This window comes from Camelus bactrianus, chromosome 27 (assembly GCF_048773025.1).
Source record: "Camelus bactrianus isolate YW-2024 breed Bactrian camel chromosome 27, ASM4877302v1, whole genome shotgun sequence".
NCBI classification, from domain to species: domain Eukaryota; kingdom Metazoa; phylum Chordata; class Mammalia; order Artiodactyla; family Camelidae; genus Camelus; species Camelus bactrianus.
Genome location: NC_133565.1, coordinates 36853466 through 36876152, shown reverse-complemented (window position 1 = coordinate 36876152; position 22687 = coordinate 36853466). Strand labels below are relative to the sequence as shown.

The window sequence follows — 22687 nt, the reverse complement described above, 5'->3', positions numbered from 1 at the left end:
CAAAAAGCTAACATTAAGCAGACTTGGGGATGGAGACCCAGCTTCTGCCAACAATTTCCCCTTCCTTCCCTGCCTCCTTTACAGCCACTGAGAGTGGAACTACTCCCACCCCCACACCCCTTGTATCATCTTTGGTGGACTCCATCCCCCTTGCAGAAGGTACTGAGCACCTACTGTGTGCCAGGCTTGTAAGGAGCTGGAGATTCAGAGATAAAGAAAGGCACAAGCCTGTCCTCAGTTGCTCACAGACAGATAGAAACAGACTGCAGTTCTGCATGATGGTGCCTATAATAGAGGGAAGACCAGAATGCTGTGAGCACACAGAGGACGAGTTCTTAACCCACTGAAGGATCAGGGAAGACTTCCTGGAGGAGGTGTCACTTAACCTGTATGATAATTAACTACTGTCATAGTTTGAGCATTCGCTCTGAAGGTAATCTCCACACTAAGCGCTTTGCTAAGCGCGTTAGCTCATTTAATCCTCACGACATTGATGAGATAGGTGTCGCTATCCTCATATTAGAAAGGAGGAAACCGAGGCTCAGAGAAGTTCATTGACTTTCCCAAGGCCACAGAGCTAAAAAGTGGCAGAGCTGTGATTCAGACACAGGCTTGTGTGACTCCAGAGATGATGCTTTCAACCACAGGGCACCGGGCGCAGGTGTCTGTTTAAGAGGCACACTGAACAAGGGTGCTGCCTGTGGGACCAGCACCGCTCACATCACAGGCAGAATAACCTCGTGCTGTTGGGAGGACGCAGCCACAGAGCAGTGTGGCCCAGCCAGCTGCAGGGGCCCAGAGGCAAGTGAGACAGTGGTGGGCCCTCAGGGCTCCTCCTGTCCAGCTTAGAAGCCCAGGATAAAGCTCTTCTTTCAGGTCATCCCAGGGCCATCAGACTAATCTCCTTGTCTCTCTCCTCGGCAGACGGGCAGGATTGAGCCCAACTACCCCAAGGTCTGTGGTCACCAGGGCAACGTGCTGGACATCAAGTGGAACCCCTTCATCGACAACATCATCGCCTCGTGCTCGGAGGATACGTCGGTGAGCAGCGGGGGTGCTCCCTGGGGGGGCCACAGGGCCCCTCTGCTTCCTCCAGGAGGCCTCCCTAGACTGCCTCCTTCCCCTTCTTTGCCCTCCCTGTCTTCTTGGTCGTCCCTCCAGCAGCCCCAGGACGGGCAGTTAGGAGGAGGGCGGAGGGAGCAAATCCAAGGGCTGTTTGGCAGGTCTTGTGCCTTTAGTGTGATTTCACTGGGAGGTGTTGGCTTTGTAGGTGAGAATCAGAAGAAAAAGATTAAGTGTGTGATTCAGCACCGGTCTGTGGTCTCGAAAGGAGAAGGACAGGAAGAGGAATGTGGACCAGGAAGGAGAGGGGGAGGAAGGACATGGGTGAGCTGTGAGGAAAGGAGGCCCGTCCTTGCAGGCTGGGCAAGCGTACCGTCTATCTTTGTCCTCCACGAGCCATGGTTTTAGGGAAGGACACCGACTGAGAATTGCTGTGACTTGTCCAAGGACCCACCATGGTGGCCTGGAGTTTTAGGAGAGGAAGCGGAGGCTCAGAGCCTCGAAGGGCTGACAGTTCAGGTCCATCAGACGCTCCGTCTTTCCATCTCAGCATGCCCTCTGGGAAAAGCCCTTGCGGGACTCCGAGGGCGCACGGAGCAGGGCGTCCTCACCCGGGTCCTGCGAGAGGTGGGCTGTGAAGGCAGAGGAGCCAGCACCCCTGGGGTGGGGGGAGGAGGCCTGGCAGTGCTGCCACGACTTGTCTGACTGACCTTCCTGCTTCCATCAAAGCCCCCACCGGGGCAGGCCTCCCTCGACCCCCTCCAGACCCAGTGGTCAACGTTCTGTGCATCAGACACCACGCCCAGAACCAAGGTCACGAGGTCAGTCAGCACACCCACTATGTGCCAGGCACTGCGCTGCAGACGGGGCTGGGGAGGGAGCCAGCCTGAAGGGGCCTAGAGACATGCTGTGGGCAGCCGGCCTGGCCCACGTCTCCTGGCGGTGCCCCCTGCCGCTCCCCTGCTGCCCTCCGCTGGTCTCACTACCTTCTGGGGACACTGAAGGAACCTAGCCAGCCTCCACGCCCTCCCAGCTCCTTCCCGTATCCCACATCCCTCGAAAAGTCTCCGGTGAAGTCTGTCCCCCACGTCCCTCGGGATCAGCCTCCCCTCCCCCACAGCGTGAGGGGCCCTCGGGAGTGTTTCCTAACCCCTCCCTCCGAGGATCCAGGGGAACACACCCAAGCCTTTCCCAGGTGGCTCCCGTCCTGAGGGGGGTGGGGGCTGTAACTCTCCCTGGCATCTGGCAGAATCCAGTTCTTTCCGCCGCTGGGTGATGTCACCTATTGTTGGAGGGCTGTGCTTTTTATAGCTTCTGCCGCAGCGAGGGAGGGCAGCTGGCAGGCGGCAGGGAAGGGCGCTATGGCTTTCCAAGCCTCCTGCTCTCAGCCCTCCTCCAGCAGCCACAGAGAGAGGTTTCCGACATCTCCAGGAGAGCAGAGAGTGGTGGGGGGGAGGGGAGGCAGGAGGGGGAGGGAGGCAGGAGGGGGAGAGAGGCGGGCCCTGGGAGGTGGGGGGGGCGGCAGCTCGAGCAGCTCCCCCCCCCTTCTGTTCCCCTGCTCCTCCATCCAGCAGCTGCCCTCAGCCCCAGGGAGAGGCGGTGCTCCTCCCCCAGGAGCTGGGGTGGGATGGGGCAGGATGTCAGCCCTGCTGGAAGCAGCCGGAAGCCACCCACCCCCCTGCCCTCCCCCCCACGCACACGCACACGTGTGTGCATGCACACACGCGCGCACACGAGCCTGAGAACCAATGCCTCTTAGAGCTGGAAGGGAGCAGCTCCTTTTAGAAATGGAAGGACAGTAGCCCCAAGAGGCCTCACCGAAGCACCTGGCAGCTGCAGGGACACTGGCGGTGTGGCGTGTGGCTCAGTTGTCAACCAGCCAGGCTCGGGAGGCCACAGGCCTAGGTTCAAATCCTGGCTCTGCCATTTCTCACAGCCGAAGACTCTGAAGTCCGAAGTCTCACAGCTGGTAAGGGCAGAGCCTGGCTTTGAATGGAGTTGGTCAGACCACAAAGCTCTCACTTCCGTGGCCAGCTGCTCCCTCCCCCGTGCACAGGGACACTTGGTTTTGCAGCTTTATAAACTGCCCTTATCAGCTGCCTTGGCCTCGGCCTCGTCTGCACGTGTCTGCTGTCCGCAAGGCGGTGAGCGACGTGGACATCCCCGAGTGTCCAGCCGGTGTGACACGGGGAGCGGCTAGGCATGTTGTGTTGAGTTGATTGTAACTGAGTTAAACAGGGCTCTGACCCAAGGGCCTTGGGAAGGGACAGCCCCAGACACAGCTGGCTTGCTGGAGAAAGCTCCTTTGCCGCTTTTCCCTCCCCTTCCGTCCAGAAATCCGGCTTGGCAGGCCCTGCTAGGGCTCCTGTTGAATTGAAGTGACCTTCCAGAGCAACCTCTGAGCAGACCGTGGCACCCCTCCCACGCCCATCCACTCTTTGTCTTCAACAAGTGCCTTGGCTGTTAAGGGACGGGAACTCCTTTTGCAGCCACCTGGGCCCACTGTGAGCTCCATCTCCTCCTCGGAGCTCCTGTAGCACTTGGTGCCAGCTGGGAGCTGCAGCGTGGACTGAGCGGGGCTAGTCCTTCCCCCTAAAGATAACATGCAGTGATGTCAAAAGCAGAGACGTTGGAAGATTAACTAGCACTGTCTCCATGTGCAGAAGAGAAAACTGGGGCCCAGGGAGGGAAGGGGCTGGAGGCAGCCTGCCTCCCTCCTTCTCTGGGGGACAGGTAGCAGGCATTGGTGAAAACAGCTCATGCTCCCCCCCACCCACCCGCCCACCGCGCAGCCCTTCTCTCCACGGAACTTGGATTTGTCCCGGGGCTGAGCCTCGGTGCAGACGCGGCCTGCCCGCCCCTCCCCCGGCTTAGGCCCGAGGTTCCGAGGCAGAGCTGTCACGCCAGCAAACCAGCCCACGTGGGTGGAGAGCCTCAGACTCACGAGGACCCTGAGGGCCCGTTTAGTTCAACCCACACACCCCTTGAAGGTGCCTCCCCCCCAGTTCATCTTCCAGAGAAGGAGCCTGCGCCTCAGAGAGGTTGACTGGCTCGTCCAAGGTCATCCAGCTGTCAGTGGGACAAGAGCCTCTGGACCCTGCCCTCCGGCTTCTCCACGTCTCTGCCTTAACCCAGCATGCGATGCAGCCCTGGGGCCCCTCAGTGAGCGGGCTCCTCGGGGATTAGACTGCCCTGGGAAAAGATTTCCTCCCGAGACTCAGCACAAGCCGGGCTCTCTGGGGCCTCAATGCACAAGCAGGGCTCTCTGGGGCCTCGATGACTGTGTGGGACACACGCGGCCTCATGTCTCCTCTGCCACTGCCGGCGTGCCGCCCACAAGCCCGGCTGACCCACCTGCAGTTTCTCCACTCGCTGTGACCGAACCCACCCATGCGGGTCATTTTTCCGTCTCCTCATCCTTCCCCCGTCCCCAGGCTGTCTTTTCAAACGTGGGTCAACAGCCGTCTTCTAACCCTCCACCTTCCAGACCTTCCCACCCCTTCACCCCCAGCCTGGCTTCGGGCTCCCCAAGGTCTGTGCTCCTGCTGGTTGCCTGCCGCGTGGCCCCACTGCGTGTCGCTCAGGAGGAGGCAAGGCGCGTGCTCAGCACCCATCCCGCTGGCTGCCCAGGGCCTGGCTCCTTAGAGATGTGTCTGCAGTGAGTGAGCCTCAACTTTCTGTTTCAAAGATTTTTCTTGAAGGCCAGAAGCCACTTTCCTGCGTCATTCGACTTACCCGCCGAGTGACATGGCGTCTGTGTGTGGTCGTCCTTGTCTACTGTCAAGATGCAGGGTGAGGTGTCCGTAGACAAGATCCTTTGCTCCTAAATGCCTCCACCCTGACCTGTCTTTCTGTCCTTAAAGTTTTGTCCTCTTGAGTCTGAAAGTTTCTGGATCTTCCTACTCAAGTGCAAACAAAAGTAACCTATCAAGACGGAAAACGGTGCACAGTGTTTCTAAAAATCAGAGAAATGTCAGTCCAGACAGCAGGGAGGTGGCGTTTTTGACCTGATGGGCAAACACCTATTTTTGAAACTATCGCTTTAGGAAAATACCCTCAGACTCTGTTGGTGAGAACTGGGACAGCTTTGGGGGACAATTTTACAGTAACTCTAAGAATGCGGACCAGCTCTAGGCCCGTGCCCCACAGGAATGCTCACAACCACACAGAGACGTGGGACCGGCCTGGTCATCGGAGAGAGCGTTGTAACGGGGAAACGGTGGCGGAGCCCAGGTGCCCACTAACAGAGGCTGACTGAACCCAGGACAGAACGGTCACACAACAGCTGTCCCTCTGGCCACTGGAAAAGATCAGGCAGATCCAGGTGGAGAGGTGTGGAGAGACGCCCACTCTCCTGTCACGTGAGGAAAGCGAGCTGCAGAAGGGCCACAGCATCCCTGTGGGTGAAAAAGGAGGAAACGGGGGGAGAGAGGGGGACTCTGAGTATGTGTGTGTGTGTGTCTAACCCAAGCACTGGTCTCCGCTCTTCAAGGGTCACCTTCCTCTTATATGTGGGGACAAGAAAATTGTGTCTCATTGGTGACCACTGAGTCATCCAGCCTGGGCCCCACTTCACCCTCCCCACCACTGCCAGACCGGACCTCAGGTCTGATGGTCCTTGCACAGGGCTGTGGAGGGTGGCCCGGGGGCATGCTTTCCGTGTCGATTCACAGCCTTCAGAACCATCATCGAGTGGCTAATGTTCCATGTCGCTATGGCATGTTAAATTGTTCCCTTGATGTTGGTCACTTGGAGTGTATCTGAATTTTCTGTATTGCAATGAACATCTTTATGCATGGAGATTTTTGCTCATATTGAATTTTAAGAGTGAAATTACTAGGTCAAAGAATATAATAATCTTTATCATTCCTGCTAAAGATTGCCAAATTGCTTCCAAAAGAGTTACTCTGATTTATAATACAACCAGCGCTACCTGAATCCTTGAGTCTACAAGTTCTAGTATAAACTTGTCAACACTGGGGATTTTTTTCTTTCAGTTGCTATTTTAGAAGGTTATAAATGCTACCTCAAAGCTGTTTTTCCTGTTTTTCTCATCACTAGCAAGGGTGGAGTTCACGTTTTCAAAAGGTCTGTTTAAAGGTGTCCCAAGTGGTAGTCACGTGTGCTGCTTCCTCGCTACCCGGTTAGATCATAATAAATCGTATTAATGATGATAACAAAACTAGAATTCCAGAGGCCTTCAGAGCACTTCAGAGTTTACAAACTTTTACAACCAGTATCTTTTTTTTTTTTTTGACGCATGGTCGATTTACAATGTGTTAATTTCTGGTGTACAGCATAGTGATTCAGTTATACACACATGTATTCCTTTTCAGCTTCTTTTTCATTATAGACATTACAAGGTATTGAATATAGCTCCCTGTGCTGCACAGTATGAACTTGTTACCTGTTTTATATACAGTAGTGTGTATCTGCAGATCTCGAACTCCCAGTTTGTCCCTCCACCCCCTCCCTTTACCCCCGGTAACCATAAGCTTGTTCTCTGTGTCTGTGAGTCTGTTTCTGTTTTGTAAATAAGTTCATTTGTATCATTTTTTAAATTCCACGTATAGGTGATCTCATATGGTATTTTTCTTTCTCTGTCTGGCTTACTTCACTTAGTAGGATGATCTCCAGGTCCATCCATGTTCCTACAAATGGCATTATCTCATTCTTTTTTTATGGCTGAGTCATATTCCATTGTGTGTGTGTGTGGTGTGTATAAAAATATACCACAACTTCTTTATCCAGTCATCAGTCAATAGACACTTAGGCTGCTTCCATGTCTTGGCTGTTGTCAGTGGTGCTGCTGTGAACATCGGGGTGCAGGTGTCTTTGCAAATTAGACTCTCCTCTGGACATGTGCCCCAGGGTGGGACTGCTGGGTCGTATGTACAACCAGTGTTTTATTCTACCAGTGACCAAGGCAGGCAGGCATTCCCCCTCCCCTCTTACAGATGAAACAGTTGAAACTGTCCGGAGTATGTTTGGCTTGAGAAACAGAAGCCCGCCAGCATTAATGAAAACAATCGGGGGTTACTCAGAGATGGCAGAGAAACGGCGCAGCTTCTCCCTCTCTGGGGCCGTGTGGTCTCCTCTCTGCTTCTCTCTACATCCCCCTGCTTCTTTGTCAGCGGCTATAAGACTGAGAAGAGCTGCATCCAGGCCCTGCATCCTTTCGGCTCAGGCTCCAGCACTCAGCAGTCTGCCCCTCGTTCTTCATCTTTCAGGGGAGACTCTGGGTTTCCCTCTGCTCAGGAGTCCATCCTGGGTGTGAGGCAGGGTGAGGAACAGGGCCATGTGGAGCAAACAGGCGCTGGGGCTGAAGGCACTGTTAGAAGGGTGTGGGAAGGGAGGCAGGGACAGACTTTTAATGCAGTGCTTGCTAAAATCTGCCCACTGTGTGGTCCTCTGGGCCTCGCTAGACCGTAACAGTAACAACACGCCAGTATTAACAGTTGTCGAGGTCTGCAGAGACTTCGCTGCAGAAGGCCCTCCCCAAGGCACAGAGGAGATGGTCTCTTTCCTCTCTAACCTCGCCCTGGAACCCACCCCTCAGCCGGGCCCTGCCCCGCCCCTGGCCATGAGGGGCCTTACTAGGCAGATGCGAAAGCCTGGGGTCCCAGGAAGAGGGCGGCAGAGGCTTGTCCCGGCCCTGCCCACTAGCCGAGGCCCCGCCCCCTCTGCAGGTGCGGATCTGGGAGGTCCCCGAGGGCGGGCTGAAGCGGAACATGACGGAGGCGCTGCTGGAGCTGCACGGACACAGCCGGCGCGTGGGGCTGGTGGAGTGGCACCCCACCGCCAACAACGTCCTGTTCAGCGCCGGCTATGACTACAAGGTGAGCCGCGACGGGCAGCTGTGGCCAGAGCCAGCCCAGAGGGGAGCGCGGGGAGAGAAGGGCGTCTGCGTGGGCCTGGAGGCTACTCCCAAGCACGGTAGCCAACACCATTACATCCATCCGTGGTCACTCATCCACCCAGTCAGCACTTGGCTGGGCGTCTGCTGTGCGCCCGTTGTCCCTGGGGTCCACAGCAGCCGGAGGCACCTTTGCCGCCCTCTCCTGGCGCTGGTCCCTGGGAGAGTGCCCGCCCCATGCCCACACTCTCTGCCTGACCACTTCTTAATCGAGATGCGACCACTGCCCTCCTGGTAGGAAAAAGGAGCACCCAAAGCTACTGGAGGGAAGGGAAGGGCGCCCCAGCCGGGCATGCCCTGGAGAGGCGTGCCAGCCCCCTGGCCAGGAGGACTTACCCTCTTGGCTGGTAGCAGAAGTGGAGCTCAGGCTGGGGCTGGGATCTGCCCAAGGACAGCGGTGGATTTGTGTGACAGGGACGCACCAGCCTCTCAGATAGGGCCCAGCGACCTTGTCCTGCCTCCCGGCACAGCCAGCCCTGCATGGCACACCTCCCCAGGGCCATCAGGTGTGGCTGGGGACAGACGCCTGTGCCAGCAGTGCAGGGCTGAGCCCGCCTCCTGCTTGTCCGCCCTCCCAGGTCCTCATCTGGAACCTAGACGTGGGCGAGCCTGTGAAGATGATCGACTGCCACTCGGACGTGATCCTCTGCATGTCCTTCAACACTGACGGCAGCCTGCTCACCACCACGTGCAAGGACAAGAAACTGCGCGTAATCGAGCCCCGCTCGGGCCGCGTGCTGCAGGTGAAGCCCCACAGCTTGTCAAGGGGTATTGGGGCCTGGGGCTCCGCTGTCAGCCAGCCCTGAGGGCAAGGGTGTGCCAGCTCCCCTCTCCCGTGCACCTGACCTGCACCTCCTGGGACCAGCCTGTCTGTTCTGGGCCCTTCCAGCTCGTAGGAACCCTGCCTTGTTCTAAGTGGGGAGAGACCTCAGAACCCTTTCTCGTCCCCACTGACTGCACCCTTCTCCCCCGATGCGGTTTGGCTGCTTGCCCCAGAGGGGTCAAACTGATGACCCCCTTCAGTGCAGGAATCCCTGCGTGTTGACCCTCGTGGGCACAGGAGGAGGGGACTTGGGACTCACTGCCCAGCCACCTGTGTGGGACGAGCCTGGCGGAAGTGGTGCAGGGTGCCAGCCCGAGGGACGGCTCCCCGTGGGGAGGAGGAGGGCGGACTTGCTCCAGGATCGGTCTTTGAGTCTCCTGGGACTTGACTATGAGGAAGTGATTAGCTGCCATTTGGGAATAAGAAATTCACATTTCTTGAGCACCTGCTGCGTGCCAGTCACGGGTGTAGATGGGATGGAAAATCTGGTTGAAATCCGAGGTTTACCTCCTGACACAAGAAAAGATCGGTGCGTGACCTGGTTGTGTTTATCGTGGAAGAAGCCAGCATTGCAGGACCAGAAGGCCCTCTAGGCTAGTCCTGCCGATGGTAGTCATCGTGGGGTTAGTGTTAACCACCGTCCACTGGTATTAACCGCCGCCCACTCTGAGCTCGCCGGGTGGTGTGCACCAGGCCCAGGGCTCCACGTCGTCACCTCGCTTAATGCCATCGCAATCCTCTGAGGCGGCTGCTGTTACTGGTCCCATTTCCCACGTGGGGACGCTGGGCCTTGGAGAGGGGCAGACTCGACTCTCACAGTTACAGGAGGAGCTAGATACCGCACGCAGCCAGTTGGACCCCAGAGCCGGACGCCGAGCAGAAAAGATGTAAGAGAGCAGAGACCCCAACCTCATCTCACAGGCGTGGACACACACCCGGAGAGGGTGAGGGTCTCCTGCAGGGCTGGACCTTTTTAGCAGAACTTGGCACTAAAATCCCAGAGCAAGCGATGCCAGCCTGGGTCTTTGCACTGCTCCGCCAGCCTCGGGTTTCTACCTAATGCTGACTCGTCCTGGCCAACCAAGGACCCCGCATGTTAGGAGGAAAAGGAGGTGTTGTGAGCCGAGAGGCAGAGGGCGGCCCAGCTCGAAGGAGCCCCCGGTGCAGCGAGTCACCAGCAGTGAACCAGCGTGAGCCCCGGCCTCCTGAGCCTCAGGGAGTGCTGGCAGGAGGTGGTGTTGTGCCAGCTAGTAAGAGATGCCTGGGTGGGAGCTCCTGGTCCCCTGCCCCACAAGGCCCTGCCTGGGACGTGGTCCACGTTAGCCCCCGGCTTCCCTGTCCCCACCCGCTCTGGGCCCGATAGCAGCGGCAGCGGATCCTCTCGTGGCTCTGGGGGTGGAAGGTCCGACGTCGAGCTGTGAGCAGGTCCGCACCCCCGCGGAGGCTCTCGGGAGGGGCCTTCCCTTCCTTGCCTCCTCCAGCTTCCCGTGGCTTCCAGGGCTTGTGGCCCCACCACTCCAGCCTCTCCTCTGCGGTTGCACCAGCTTCTCCTTTCGGCATCCCTGGCATTTCCCTTTGCCTCTCTCCTCAGTAAGGACACTCGTGATGGTGTTTACGGCCCCTTGGCTGATGCAGGGGAGTCTCTCCATCTCAAGGCCCTTAAACTAAAATCACGTCTCCAAAGACCCTCTTCCAAACAAGGAAGCATTCGCAGGTTCCAGGGATTGGGACGTGAATGCCCCCTGGGGGCCGCAGGGCAGCCCGCCCCGGCACCCGCGTGCCTGGGGCCCAGCTCACCGGCCCTCTGTCCCTGCCAGGAGGCGAACTGCAAAAACCACAGAGTGAACCGAGTGGTCTTCCTGGGGAACATGAAGCGGCTGCTCACGACGGGGGTCTCCCGGTGGAACACGAGGCAGATCGCCCTCTGGGACCAGGTCAGCGGCAGGCGGGCGGGTGGCAACCTGAAAGGCTGTAGCTCCCAGGGCTTGGCTGGGACTGGAGAGGGCGAGGCGCTGGCCTGCCTGGACGCGGGCTGATGCTGCCCCCCGACCCCGCAGGAGGACCTCTCCATGCCGCTGATCGAGGAGGAGATCGATGGGCTCTCCGGCCTCCTGTTCCCCTTCTACGACGCGGACACCCACATGCTCTACCTGGCTGGAAAGGTAGTGGAGTTCGGGGAGGGACGGGGCAGCTTGCGGGAGACCCCTGCCCCCGAGAAGAACCAGCCTAACCTCTCTGGTCTTCCTCCGGCCCAACCAAGGTCTCACCCTCTTCTCAAGTCGGACACATTCTCCTGAAGGGTCAATCACAGAATTCCTTCAGCAGCGAACTGGGGTGGGGTTTTAAGTGGGAATAAGGTCAGAGCCTGGAGTGACTAGTGATGGAGCCTGAGGCACCGGCCAGGAGATCCTGTTTGTCAGAAAGGTTGTCTGTGTGCCCATGTGTGCGCACACACGCAACACGCGTGCACACACCCCGCTCCACCTCCAGCCCACCTCCCCTAGCAAGTCCCTGAGGCAGGCCCGCCCGGGGGCTGGAGGCCAAGTCTCCCTGCTTTTCGACCCCCGCCCCGAGACACACGGAGCCTCTTCTCAGCAGCCAGTGGACAGGGCCTGCCCAGCCTGCCCCGGCCCCTCTGCCTCCCTCACCGCCTCCCTCCCGGCCCCCAGGGCGATGGAAACATCCGGTACTACGAGATCAGCACGGAGAAGCCCTACCTGAGTTACCTCATGGAGTTCCGCTCCCCAGCCCCGCAGAAAGGCCTGGGTAAGGCGCCAGGGGCTGCCGCGGCCCTTAGGCTGTGGAAGGAGACACTGGACGCTTGGCTCTTGGGTCACTTCCCCCACCCTTGAATGAGAAATCAGGCTTGGAAGGCCACAGCTCAGGGCAAGTCAGGAGAGGCCCTACCAGCAAGTCAGGCGCTGCCCTGTGAAGGTCGCCAGCCCACCACCGCCCGCCTGGCCGGCTGCCTCAGTCCTCGGCGCCTGGCGTCCCCCGGCTTCTCTGTGGTCAGCAGCCTGCAGGGGTGTGCACGGCGCCTTCCTTCCCCTGACAGACAGGGAGGCTGAAGCCCGCCGTGGTTCTGACATCGTGGGAGGTGGTTCAGTAACTCAAGGTCAGATCGGGGTCCAGACCCAGGCCCCTCCTTGAAGCCTCGGGGAAGCCAGGACCCCCAGGGTCCGGAAACAGCTCTGTCCTTGCACCCCCAGCTCCCAAGTTCCCAGGCGAACCCTCGAGAGGGCTCCAGGTTGGCGGGTGCAGGGAGCCGGTCCCCGCGCCCCACCCTCTCCCACCACTGAGCCTCACGGGGCAGTCTAGCCCGCTGACCAACGCTGGCGGTGCGTACGATCCCGCTGTCTCCCGTTTGGGGTCCAAATCACTGAGTGGAAATCTCTTCAGGGGTTCTGTTCCCTCCTCTCCTTAGAACTGAGTCTGGCTTGGTCCCTCTGAGGATCTGGTATCATGGACAGGGCCTGAGGGCCAGCTGCAGAGATCGCAGGGCTGGAGGGCCCCAAGGGCCCCCCTCAGTGACCAGCAGCAAAGTGGAGGCCCGGAGATACACCTGAGGTCCTAGTGACCATCCCGCTGGGATGACCCTTCCCCCGTGCTCGGCCTTCCCCACCTCCCTCACTGTCGCCCTGCCATCAGATACTGTAACAAGCAGCCTGGACTTTGGAGCCCAGCCAGGTTTATATTCTGGTTCATCTGTGCCCATAACCCCCTGAGTCTCAGTTTCCTCCTCTGTAAAGTGGGGATAATCAATAGCCCTGCCTTGGAGGGCTGTTGTAAACCTCAGAGACCATGTGTACACAGCACCTGGCAGAGCACCTGGCTCCTCCTGCTCCTGCACATAGTCATTCAACAAACCTTTACTGGGAACCAGCTAGTCCTAGGGTACAGTGATAAACGAGAGAGAACACGGCCTCACTCACATCCCTCTGAGGGCAGACAGACGATGAACAAATAAGGAAGGAAAATACTGGATGGTAGTGAGTTCTAAGAAGACAATCACCCCGTGGGTGATAGGACAGGGGGAACTGGGAGCTGGGCCAGGCCAGGTGGCTGGGAAGCCTTGCTGTGGAGGAGACATTGCAAACTACGACCTGGAAGGCAGGAAGGCGAAGAGTAGTGCCAGCTGGTGCAAAGGCCCTCAGGCCAGAATGAGCCTGGCCTGTGCCAGGAGCAGAAGGGGTAGGGGTGGCTATGCGCAGAGTCGGCTTTGCAGCGTGTGGAAGACGGGGAAGGGGTCAGAGGGTTTGGGTGGAGGCCGGGCCGGGGCCAGGTCGCATGGGGCACGTTAGACAGGGTGCATTAGAGTTCTCAGAGAAACCAAATATATTTATAAGAGGGGACTTACGAGGATTTGGCCCACGGGATTATGGAGGCTGTGAAGTCCCGTGATCTGCTGTCTGCCGGCGAGAGCCCCAGCAGAGCCCGCAGTGTCACTCAGTCCAAGTCTGAAGGCCTGAGACCCAGGGGGGCCGATGGTGTGACTCCAGGCCGAGGGCAGGTGATGAGATGAGCTGTCCCAGCTCACACGTGAGGCCGGAGAAGGGGGCAGCGTCCTCCCTCCTCCACCTCTTGTCCTAGCCAGACCCCCACCGGCCCGGCCGACGCCCGGCCGCGCTGGAGGGGCGCGCCTCTCCTGACTGCACTGCTGCCGCCACACGGAGGGCGGCGCTGGGGTTTTGCTGGGAACTCACACGGGGCTTCCTTTGTCTTGGGTGGGTGGGTGGGTGGAGATGGGACACGGGGACCTGATCTGACAGGTCAGTTTAAGATGGCTCTGGCTCCTGCAGGGAGAGTGGATTTGGGAGAATGGACTTCGAAGGGGCAGGGGGAAAGCAGAGCCGGGGCAGGAGGCCACCGGCTATCTAGGCGTGAGAGGGTCGTGGCTGGGGGCGGCGTGGCGGGGAAGACGAGAGGAAGACTCCGGGGGTGCTTAGAAGGCAGGGTCAGCAGGACCCGGGGAGATGGGGTGGGGGTGGGGGAGGGCCGGGCGAACCGCTTCTCCCCGTCCTCTCACCTGTGGTCGCTGTTGAGTGTCTGCCACCAGCTAGACGTTTTTCGTAGGTTCAGAGGGGCTGCCCGACTCACCCCAGGCAGGTCCCGCAGCTCCTCAGTGGCAAAGCCCAGACTCAAACCCAGGTCTGCTAGTTTCAGGTCCCCCTTGGTACCACGATGCCGTGGGACTCCCTTATCTGGAAGAGCCAGCCGGAGAGGGGGACCCTAACTCATACTCACATCATGGAGGAAAAACTAACGTTATCTGTCCTCATCGTGGTCCCGGCAGTTGACAAGCATCTTCACACTCAGCCCCCTGACCGTCTCCTGAGGAGCCCCCACTGGGCTCCTCTCAGCTCAGGGGGGCAGTGATTTACCCAAGGACCCACAGCCGGAAGGAGGGCAGAGTCAGGATTCAAGCCCAGGGTTCTGTCCCACCCAAGGCCTGTGCTCCTAACACCACGCTGCGCTGTTCCCTGCAGTGGAACAATCTGTAGGTGCTCAGAGACGCAGCTGTGAGGGGCTTGTGTCTCGTGCACACTCAGACGGTACCTGCTCTCATGCACGCGTGTCGGTCATAGAAGCGCATGAGGAAGTTGCCACCTCAGGCTGCACGTAAACCTCAGGGGTGCACGAGGAACGCTTCCTCCCTCCTTCTCCGGACGGGGGACACAGGCTTTGAGAAACCAGTTCATTTCAGAAGGTGATGTGGCTCAGACAGCGACAACGCTCTGCGCCCTCAGGCAAGCCCCTGCCCCTCTGACCCTCAGAAGTCTCACATGTAAGAAGAGCACATTCAATTCAGATAGTCCTGCGGCCCCTTCCGGCTCTCAGAGGCCGGGTTCTGCCGTGCGACCCTGCGTGAGGCCGGGCTGGCCCACGGGACGCATTTGAGAAGTCACCACCCAGAGACAGGGCCTGACTCAGGAAGCCCCCAGCCTGCCTCCTGCCCTCCAACCCTAGTGCCCTCCTCCTGAGCCTTTCCCCTGGCCGAGGTCATCAGGCAGGGGGGTTGGGGAGAGGTTCCCCGGCCCCCGCAGCCGCGTGTGCCTGTCCACAGGGGTGATGCCCAAGCACGGGCTGGACGTGACTGCCTGCGAGGTGTTCCGCTTCTACAAGCTGGTGACTCTCAAGGGCCTGATCGAGCCCATCTCCATGATCGTGCCACGGAGGGTGAGTGGGGCTGGGCTGGCCTGCCCGCCACTGACCATCGGCCTGGCAGAGCCCAAAAGGAGCCCTGCGGATTGGGGTCTTCAGGCCCAGTCTGGGGTGGTGGGTGGGGGGCGCTCCCTGGTGAGGAGAGCTTGGCTTGCTAAGGAAGGCAAGGTGGGCACCAAGCGGGAAGCTTGGAGGCTGGAGGGCAGGTGGCGTGGCTGGAGGTCAGCGAGGAGAGTCTGCCTGGGGAGCAGGGGTTTCTCAGAAGCTCCCATCTGTCCACTCTCTGCTCTCCCCGCTGCAGTCGGATTCCTACCAGGAAGACATTTACCCCATGACGCCAGGCACCGAGCCAGCTCTGACCCCCGACGAGTGGCTGGGAGGCATCAACCGAGGTACCGCGTGGGTGGGCTTCCCGGAAGAGGCTCGGGGCCACAGCCTTGGCCCTCGGTGCAGCTCGCTCCTTCCCCTCGCATGGCCTCCTCGATGAGCCTGCCCCCATGCTCGCGCGACGTCCAGGCACGTGTAAATGAGAGCCACTGCCACCTGGCCGTCCCTCGAATTGTCAGTGCGAACGTGTCCCTTCCTCCCTTAGACCCCGTGCTGATGTCCTTGAAAGAAGGCTATAAGAAGTCCTCCAGAATGGTGTTCAAGGCTCCCATCAAAGAAAAGAAGAGTGTTGTGGTCAACGGAATAGATTTGCTAGAGAATGTCCCACCCAGGACAGAGAACGAGGTACGGGGTGTCAGTTACCGCCTCCCACACCCTGGACGCGCGACACCCTTGCATTCCAGTGGGCGGCAGGCCCTGAGCCGGCTCCGCCCTGAAGCGCTTATCTCTCTGGGACAGATACCGTAGGTGGCCAGCCGTTGGCTCCCGTCGCCTCTGACCCCAGTAAGCAGAGGCCGGGCTGTGGGAGGGCTGGTGATGCTCCTGCCCCCCGCTAACCCGGAGTTACGTGTCCCCGTGAATCCATCTCAGAGTGTCGCTGTTGCTTGGTGTTCCAGGAGTTACGACTCCTGGCTCGCAGGGCAAAGCCAGCCTCTTGCGTCCCGACCCTCCCCGGCCAGGCAGCAGCGACGGGGCTGGCAGCTCCCTGTTTTTGTGGAAGAGACTGAAAGCACTCTTTGTGCCGTTTGGAAAAGAAGCAGCTCCCTCGGGGGCTCCCAGAGCTGGGCCTTGTCCACGCCCCCGAGAGACCTGTCCTTCCAGCTGCACCCTCAGCCCAGGCCAGCCCAGCCAAGCCCAGCCAGGGTTCATGGCATGTGCACCGTGAGCCGGGCGCTGGGTCTGACGCTGCCGGAGTGGGGGTGGCCGCAGGGACCCGCCTGCACGTGGATCCCGGCTGTCAGGCTCCTAGGCTGTGCTCACACCAGCTCCCGCCAGGCCAGGCACAAGCTTGGGTGTGCCTGTGAGGGTCCTGTGTCAGCAGGGAAGATGGTAGGTAAATGAAGCGCTAGGTTTGAACCTCTAAACGGTGAGCTCAGGACATTTGGAAAACTGACCTGTGTGGACTCGTCCCTGCCTCTGTGGCCCAGATCCACGTCTGCATAGGCCAGAGCTTCCCTCGGGTTTGCCTCACGGGTCGGGTGGGGGTGGGGGTGGGCAGGGACAGAAGCCCTGAGCTGAGTCTGGAGAAGGCAGAGCCGCAGGGACCCGAGTCACCTTTAAGAAGAAAACACACATACACACACACACACACACACACACACACACACACACGTATGAACTTCCCTTCAGTAACTGCGTCCAGTCCCTGGGAATTAAAAAAGGCCTCGTTGACACATCGGAGCCAATAATCCCTGATAATCAGCAGTCGCGGCTGCAGTGGTGGGGGGAGCGGCAGGGCCCTGCCCCCCAGATGTCACCTCTCACCCCCGCCCCCTCCTCTGTCCACCAGCTCCTCCGAATGTTCTTCCGGCAGCAGGATGAGATTCGGAGGTTGAAGGAGGAGCTGGCCCAGAAGGACATCCACATTCGGCAGCTCCAGCTGGAGCTGAAGAACTTGCGCAACAGCCCCAAGAACTGCTAGCCCCGCGGGGCGGCCTCCCAGGCCCGCCTCCCGTCCTTGGTCCTCCCTCATCCCTGAGCCCAGCAACGAGCCGGGGCTGGAGCGGGGGGAGAGCTGAGGGCCCACCTGCCGCCTGAGAACTGGAAGCTGACCTCTGACCTCTCGACCTCTTGCACTCAAGTCCCCACCCTCTCCTGGAGACCCGTGCTGGCAGCCCCTTCCCCTGCCACCCCAGGAGCCCTGGCATCCCCCCAGCCGGGCGGAGACCACGGACGCCCCGAGGGGTGCCCTCAGTGGACCAAGGAGCAGAGGGGAAGCCAAGACTCCAGTGGACCTGGAAGCTGAACTTCTCCCCTGCCAAGGGGCTGCCAGGACATCTCAGCACTCCCTGCTGGGCTCACAGCGTCCCAGTGACACGCAGCAAGGGCTGGATCGCGGGCACCTGCGGTCCTCCCCCACCCCTGCCCCCTCTCTTCCCGGCAGCCCTGGACGCCTGACTCACCTGGCGAGGTTGCGAGCGGCCCAGCTCCGCTCTGTCTCTTGCCCCTCTCTCTTGTCTTCAGGGAATTATGAGGATCGCTCACCAAGGCCATAATGACCCCTTGCCTTCCCCTGATGCTGTTCAAAGCTCTGGCCACACCCTTTCCCCATTTACTTTCTGAGGTAGGCAGGGTAGGGAATACTGTCCCCGTTTTACAAATGACAGAACTGAGGAAAGCAATGGGGAAGAGACTGAGTCACCCAGCAGGTCACAGTGGGCTCAGGACCAGGGCCACTGGTGTCCAGGACCTGGGGCCCTGGCCCTTCCTGTTGTATCAAGATGCCAGTCCTCCAGGGCCCGGGTCTCTGGAGGAGGAGGACCGCCTGCCAATGCCAGTAGTGCCAACGTGTCACACTGCCCTTGGTGCCCCTGCACCCCCCCCGGCCCCCCGGGGACTCCCTCTGAGATGAGGCCTCTTCCTCCTGGAAGGCGAGGCTGAGCAGGGGACGGCGGCGCAGGGGCCTCTCACCCTGCTCTCAGCCACGTGCAGCCTTACACTTATAGGACGACCACAGCCCCACGTCAGCACAGCACTTTAAAGTTTGCACAGTTCTGCGACACATAGGATCCCATTTGAGCCTCACCTCTGTTCCTGGAGTTGGGGCGCATTCTCCCCACTTTGCAGATGAGGAAACTGAGGCCCGAGGTCACAGGATCCTGGGAGATGCCACATTTCACTTGGTCTTCTGCAATTTTCTTTTTTTTTTCCCCGTCCTTTCACCCTTCACTTCTCACTACCCACAGAGTCCATGAACACTGTTCTCAGAAAACTCACAGTTTGGGGGTGAGGCCTGGCCTGCGGGCCAGGGGATGGGTGTTCACCCTTCTCTCTCATTAGCCTGGACCTTCCAGACGCATTATGCTCCACACCCGCTTGTCTGGTGGCCGCCCTGCAGGACATCCATCCACAAGGCTGGGTTCCCGGAGCCCCCGAGGCAGCCTGGGTGGGGAACGCCCCCCAGCCCCTTGGGCTTCTCCGCCAAGAGCCCTCCACCGCCTCACCCCAGCCCCGCAGCTAGGCTACGTCAGCTGTCACCTCCTCCCCCCGCGCGCCCGAAGCTTTTTTCTTCCCCACTGAACTTTGTGGTCCTCTGTGACTATTTATGCTGCCTCCCGAGGACAGAATTGAAATAAAGTGTTTTCAACTTACCAGACCTGGACGTGACCATCTCACTTAGCCTGGGCGGCCCTTGCTCTTGGTCACCGTGGTATCTTGATGGTTAACTCCCCGCCCACAGCTCCTTGGCTTTTTTGGAACGACAAACCGCGTCCATATCTACAGGTACAGTTGCACACTGTCATCTCCCTGCAGCAGAGCTGAGCCTCAGCACTGTTGACATCTGGGGCTGGGCCGTGCTTTGCTGTGCGGGCTGTCCTGGGCACCGTGAGCTGTTTGGCAGCCTCCCTGGCCTGCACTGGTCAGAGCCACGCAGCCCCTACCCGGTCGTGATAGACAGAAGTGTCTCCAGATGCCACCCCACGTCCCCTGGGGGCTCAGAACCATCCCAGTTGAGACCCCGCTCTGCAGCTGCTTGGCGGGCGTCTGCTGTGTGCCCAGCCCTGTGTGAGGTCTGGAGGCCACCCGTGTTTAGGACATGCCTGAAATGATGCTTCGTTTACAAAGCGCCTTCCGTCTGCTTGGCTCCTCTGAGCCTCACGGCAGCTCCCCGTGATGTGTTCTACTTATTCCCGTCTTCGGGAAGAGCAGCCAGGTCCACAGTGTGACGCACTCCAGGTCACGCAGCTGGTGTCACGGGGAAGACACACAGTGAGGTGGACCGTCTGAGCCCGGAACCAGGGGCGGCACGTGCTCCCAGTCCTCAGCCAGGCCCAGCGCTGGGCAGGGGCTCCCCTGGGAGGAGGGCTGGGGCCCACGGTGACACAAAGGATGGTGGGCAGGGGCTGCCAGGCCCCCAGGACACCCCAGTCTCTCACCGAATCAGAACTGTCATTGAACAGAGTTGTTGGGCTGCAGAGTGGACAGACATGTGGCGGTGTGGACACCACGGAAGAGCCGGAGGAAAGCAATGAAAGTCTTAGAAAAGAGGGCTGGAGGGGGCAATGACAAAAGGCGGCGGAAAAGCATCGGCAGGACCCCGGAGACGGGCTGTGTGGCGTTAAGCAATTCACTTCTCTCTGGGCCTTACTTACGAGGGGACAGGACAATTGTGGGTCCCTTCCTGGCCTAACACTTGAGTTTCCACTATACCAGCGGTGGGGAGAATGGGACAGGCCCCCAAGGTCACCACTGTCTAGCTCGAGGGGTGCAGAGAAGTCTGTCAGGAAAAGGGGAACAGCTGACGGCTTCCTCCGGGGCTTGTGCAGAAAAGTGCTTCTGCCAAACATGAATCGGAGAAACACGCCCCTGGGGTTTCTGCCGGGGAGCCCACAGTCCTGGGATGGAGGCAGCGCCAAGGTCACTGAGTTTGACCTCCACAAGCCCCTCCTCCCGGGTGCTGAGGGAAGTGGGTGGGGCTGCGTCTTCGACTGAGGCTCCCCCGACCTGGGCCCGGGGAGCAGGCAGATGCACAGGGCGATCTGTCTCGTGTGTGCCTCTGTCCCACCCGACCCCCGTCCTGAGCCCCGCCGGGCAGCTCCTTCATCATCACTTGTCCCGGCAGGTGGTCTGAGGCCGGTGGAGCGTGGTCTCCCTCCAAGCAGCCGTCTCCCGGCTGCAGGTGCTGAGTAACCGTCGGTTGCCCAGTGGTTGCCCAGGTGTCCTTGAGTTCTCCGCACACTCGGATGGGTCCCCGCCTGGTCCGACGCTGATCCCGCTGCCAGTTACAGAGCCGCCCTCCACGCTGCTGTGGCGACTGTGATTGCCCCACGGCCCTGCTCCCCGCCAGGTGCTTGCTCCTGCTTTTCCCCAGCTGAGAACACCTTGGGCTAAACCCCCGCCCCTTCTCTTGCACGGAACCCCTGGTCTGGCGTTCGCCCATGTACCAACGCCTACTTGGACTTTCAGCTCAGTCTAACACACACTGAGTGGCTGGATCCACTCCATGCCGGGCGCTGGGAAGCCAGGGGCAGACGGGAAGGAACCAGTGCCCTGAGAGGCTCAGCCAGGGGCCTGTCCTCGGGCACCGTGCCACCAGCAGGCTGGGGCGAGCTCCACCCTCGGCCGCGATCACAGTGGGAGAGGCAGTTCGGGACGGCTGGCTTCCGATTCCCTCCAGCCGGCCTCCCGAGACCCCAGACGGGCCTGGGCTTTTCAGACTCTCCTGGCTCCGGGCAGGCATCCTCGGCCACCGGTGGACCGTGCAGGGCCTGGCCGCTCCTTCACTGTGGGGAAAGACTCCATACGGAAAACACCTCCACCACGAGGGCCCTGCCCCTCAGCCGTCCAGCTCGGCCATGCGGCCGGGGCTGCCTGGAGCAGGGGCAGCATGACCAGATCCTTCTCCTCCCCAGGTCGGCCAGTCCGGGGGGCTGCAGGTGGAGGAACAGGTTGGGGAGGAGGCCCTGTCTGCAAGTTGGCAGAAAGCCCCTTGTTCTCTGCACACGTGTTTCTATTTGGGAACAACCTGCAGACCATCTTCCTTGGAATTCTAATTCAGTAACAAACCCAGATGGATCGGCCTCACCTAGAGAAGGGTCGGGCCTGCAGAGTGCCAGGAAACTGCTGCCCCAGAGCCCCTCCCTTGCACCTGCTGCCAGCTGCCTGGAGCCCCCACTAGCACGCAGCCCCTTTGGGTGAAGCACGGCCCCAGCCAGGGCCCGCCTGCTCTGCAGCTCCCCTGGGACGGGACGCTGACGTGACCAGGGCTGACAGACTGAGTGAAGGAAGCAGGGCAGGCTCAAGCGGGAGGAGGGAGGTGGGGACACTGAAGACAAAGGTCTTAGACTTCAAGGTCACGGTGGTGAGGACGAGATTCAAAGACCAGGAGACTTTGCTGGGAGCTTGAATCCAGCCAGCAGGTGGCAGATTACAGCCTTCCTGCCCAGCCCATTTCTCCTGAGCGGGTCCCTTCCACCACCTCCCACCCCTCCCCAGAATTACAGACCCAACTCCGGCAGGAGGGCCTCGAGGCAAAGCAGACCAGCTGGGATCAGAACCACCCCACGATAGAAGAGGGGGCCCAAGAGTAGGCAGCGGGACCCCCTCGCTGCCCTGGTCAGCAGCCTCCAAGGCCACCTCCCCTTCCTGAGGCTGGCCCCCGACCTGCAGGCGGGAGGCTGCAGCAGCCTTCCTGCCCCAGCCCAGCCCTGACCTGCTCTGTGACCTTGAGCAGCTTCCCCAACCAGCCCCCCCACCCCCCCAGGGAGCATGGAGAGCCTGTAATTCCAAGAGGCTTGGAGCTGAGGAGGCGGCAGAAGGAAGAGGCTGGAACCTGGAGTGGGGGAAGGCAGGGCGGGAGGGACTAGCAGGGTCCAGCCCGGTGGTCATAGCCCAGCCCAGGCCCGCGCAGCATCTAGGAAGCCGCCGATGCGAGGAAAGGAGCCGCATGCCTGCACGGATGTGGCACGGGACAGAGGAAGGGGGCTGCAGCCAGACCACGGAAGCCCAGAATCCTTGCCCCGGCAGGCTGCACAAAGGGAAGGGGCTAGAGGGGAGCAGGGAGTCGGGGCGGGGACAGGGAAGGGGGCTGGGGCAGTGGTCAGGGCAGACTTCAGGGTGTGCGTCTTTGGTGGGGGTGAGGAGGAAGGGAAGGAGGAGCTGGGGAAAGAGGGAGCGGGTGGGGCACATGTTAGGAGACCTCCCAGGACCAGTGCTGGGACAGGAGGCGCCCCCCGCCAGCGGGTGGGGCACCTGGCTTTACACCTCTCTTACACCAGCACCACCCCAACAGGGGACCAAGGACAGTGCTGGCTGCACCCAGCCTAGCAAGTGTCCTTCAGACTCTGACACACGAACTCCTTTGGGTTCTTTTATCCCTGAAAGCACCAGCTGCCCCCTGGGGCTGCCTGGCACTGTCCTGAGAGGGTCCTCCACCCACCCGAGGGTCTCCCACCCTGACTTGTCCCTCACCTGCCTCTCAGGATGCCTGAAGTTCACACACGTGTCCATCCAGGGCAAACTCACTTGTAATAGCTTGTGTTTCTCACTCTCTTTGCGTACTGGGAGACAAACAGTTTTCATCTCAAAAATTATTTTATCAAATATTTACCAAGTGGCTCTTCTGCATCCACTATTATCCTAGGTGCTGGGGCTAAAGATGAACAAGGTCTGCTTCC

General features: G+C 60.0%; 1 protein-coding gene across 6 annotated transcripts in view; it reads left to right on the top strand.

The window, feature by feature from the left end:
- Nucleotides 1–18666, top strand: part of CORO2B (coronin 2B) — a 100328-nt gene extending 81662 nt beyond the window's left edge. For all 6 annotated transcript variants that reach the window (XM_010955336.3, XM_074354279.1, XM_010955334.3 and 3 more), the window contains 10 exons: nucleotides 925–1041; nucleotides 7752–7901; nucleotides 8557–8721; nucleotides 10619–10735; nucleotides 10859–10963; nucleotides 11471–11567; nucleotides 14866–14978; nucleotides 15265–15355; nucleotides 15556–15695; nucleotides 16861–18666. In XM_010955336.3, the coding sequence (XP_010953638.1) occupies nucleotides 925–1041; nucleotides 7752–7901; nucleotides 8557–8721; nucleotides 10619–10735; nucleotides 10859–10963; nucleotides 11471–11567; nucleotides 14866–14978; nucleotides 15265–15355; nucleotides 15556–15695; nucleotides 16861–16992 (1227 nt within the window). In that variant the 3' untranslated portion in view covers nucleotides 16993–18666. The remainder of the gene's footprint in view (nucleotides 1–924; nucleotides 1042–7751; nucleotides 7902–8556; nucleotides 8722–10618; nucleotides 10736–10858; nucleotides 10964–11470; nucleotides 11568–14865; nucleotides 14979–15264; nucleotides 15356–15555; nucleotides 15696–16860) is intronic.
- The last annotated feature ends 4021 nt before the right edge of the window (nucleotides 18667–22687 follow it).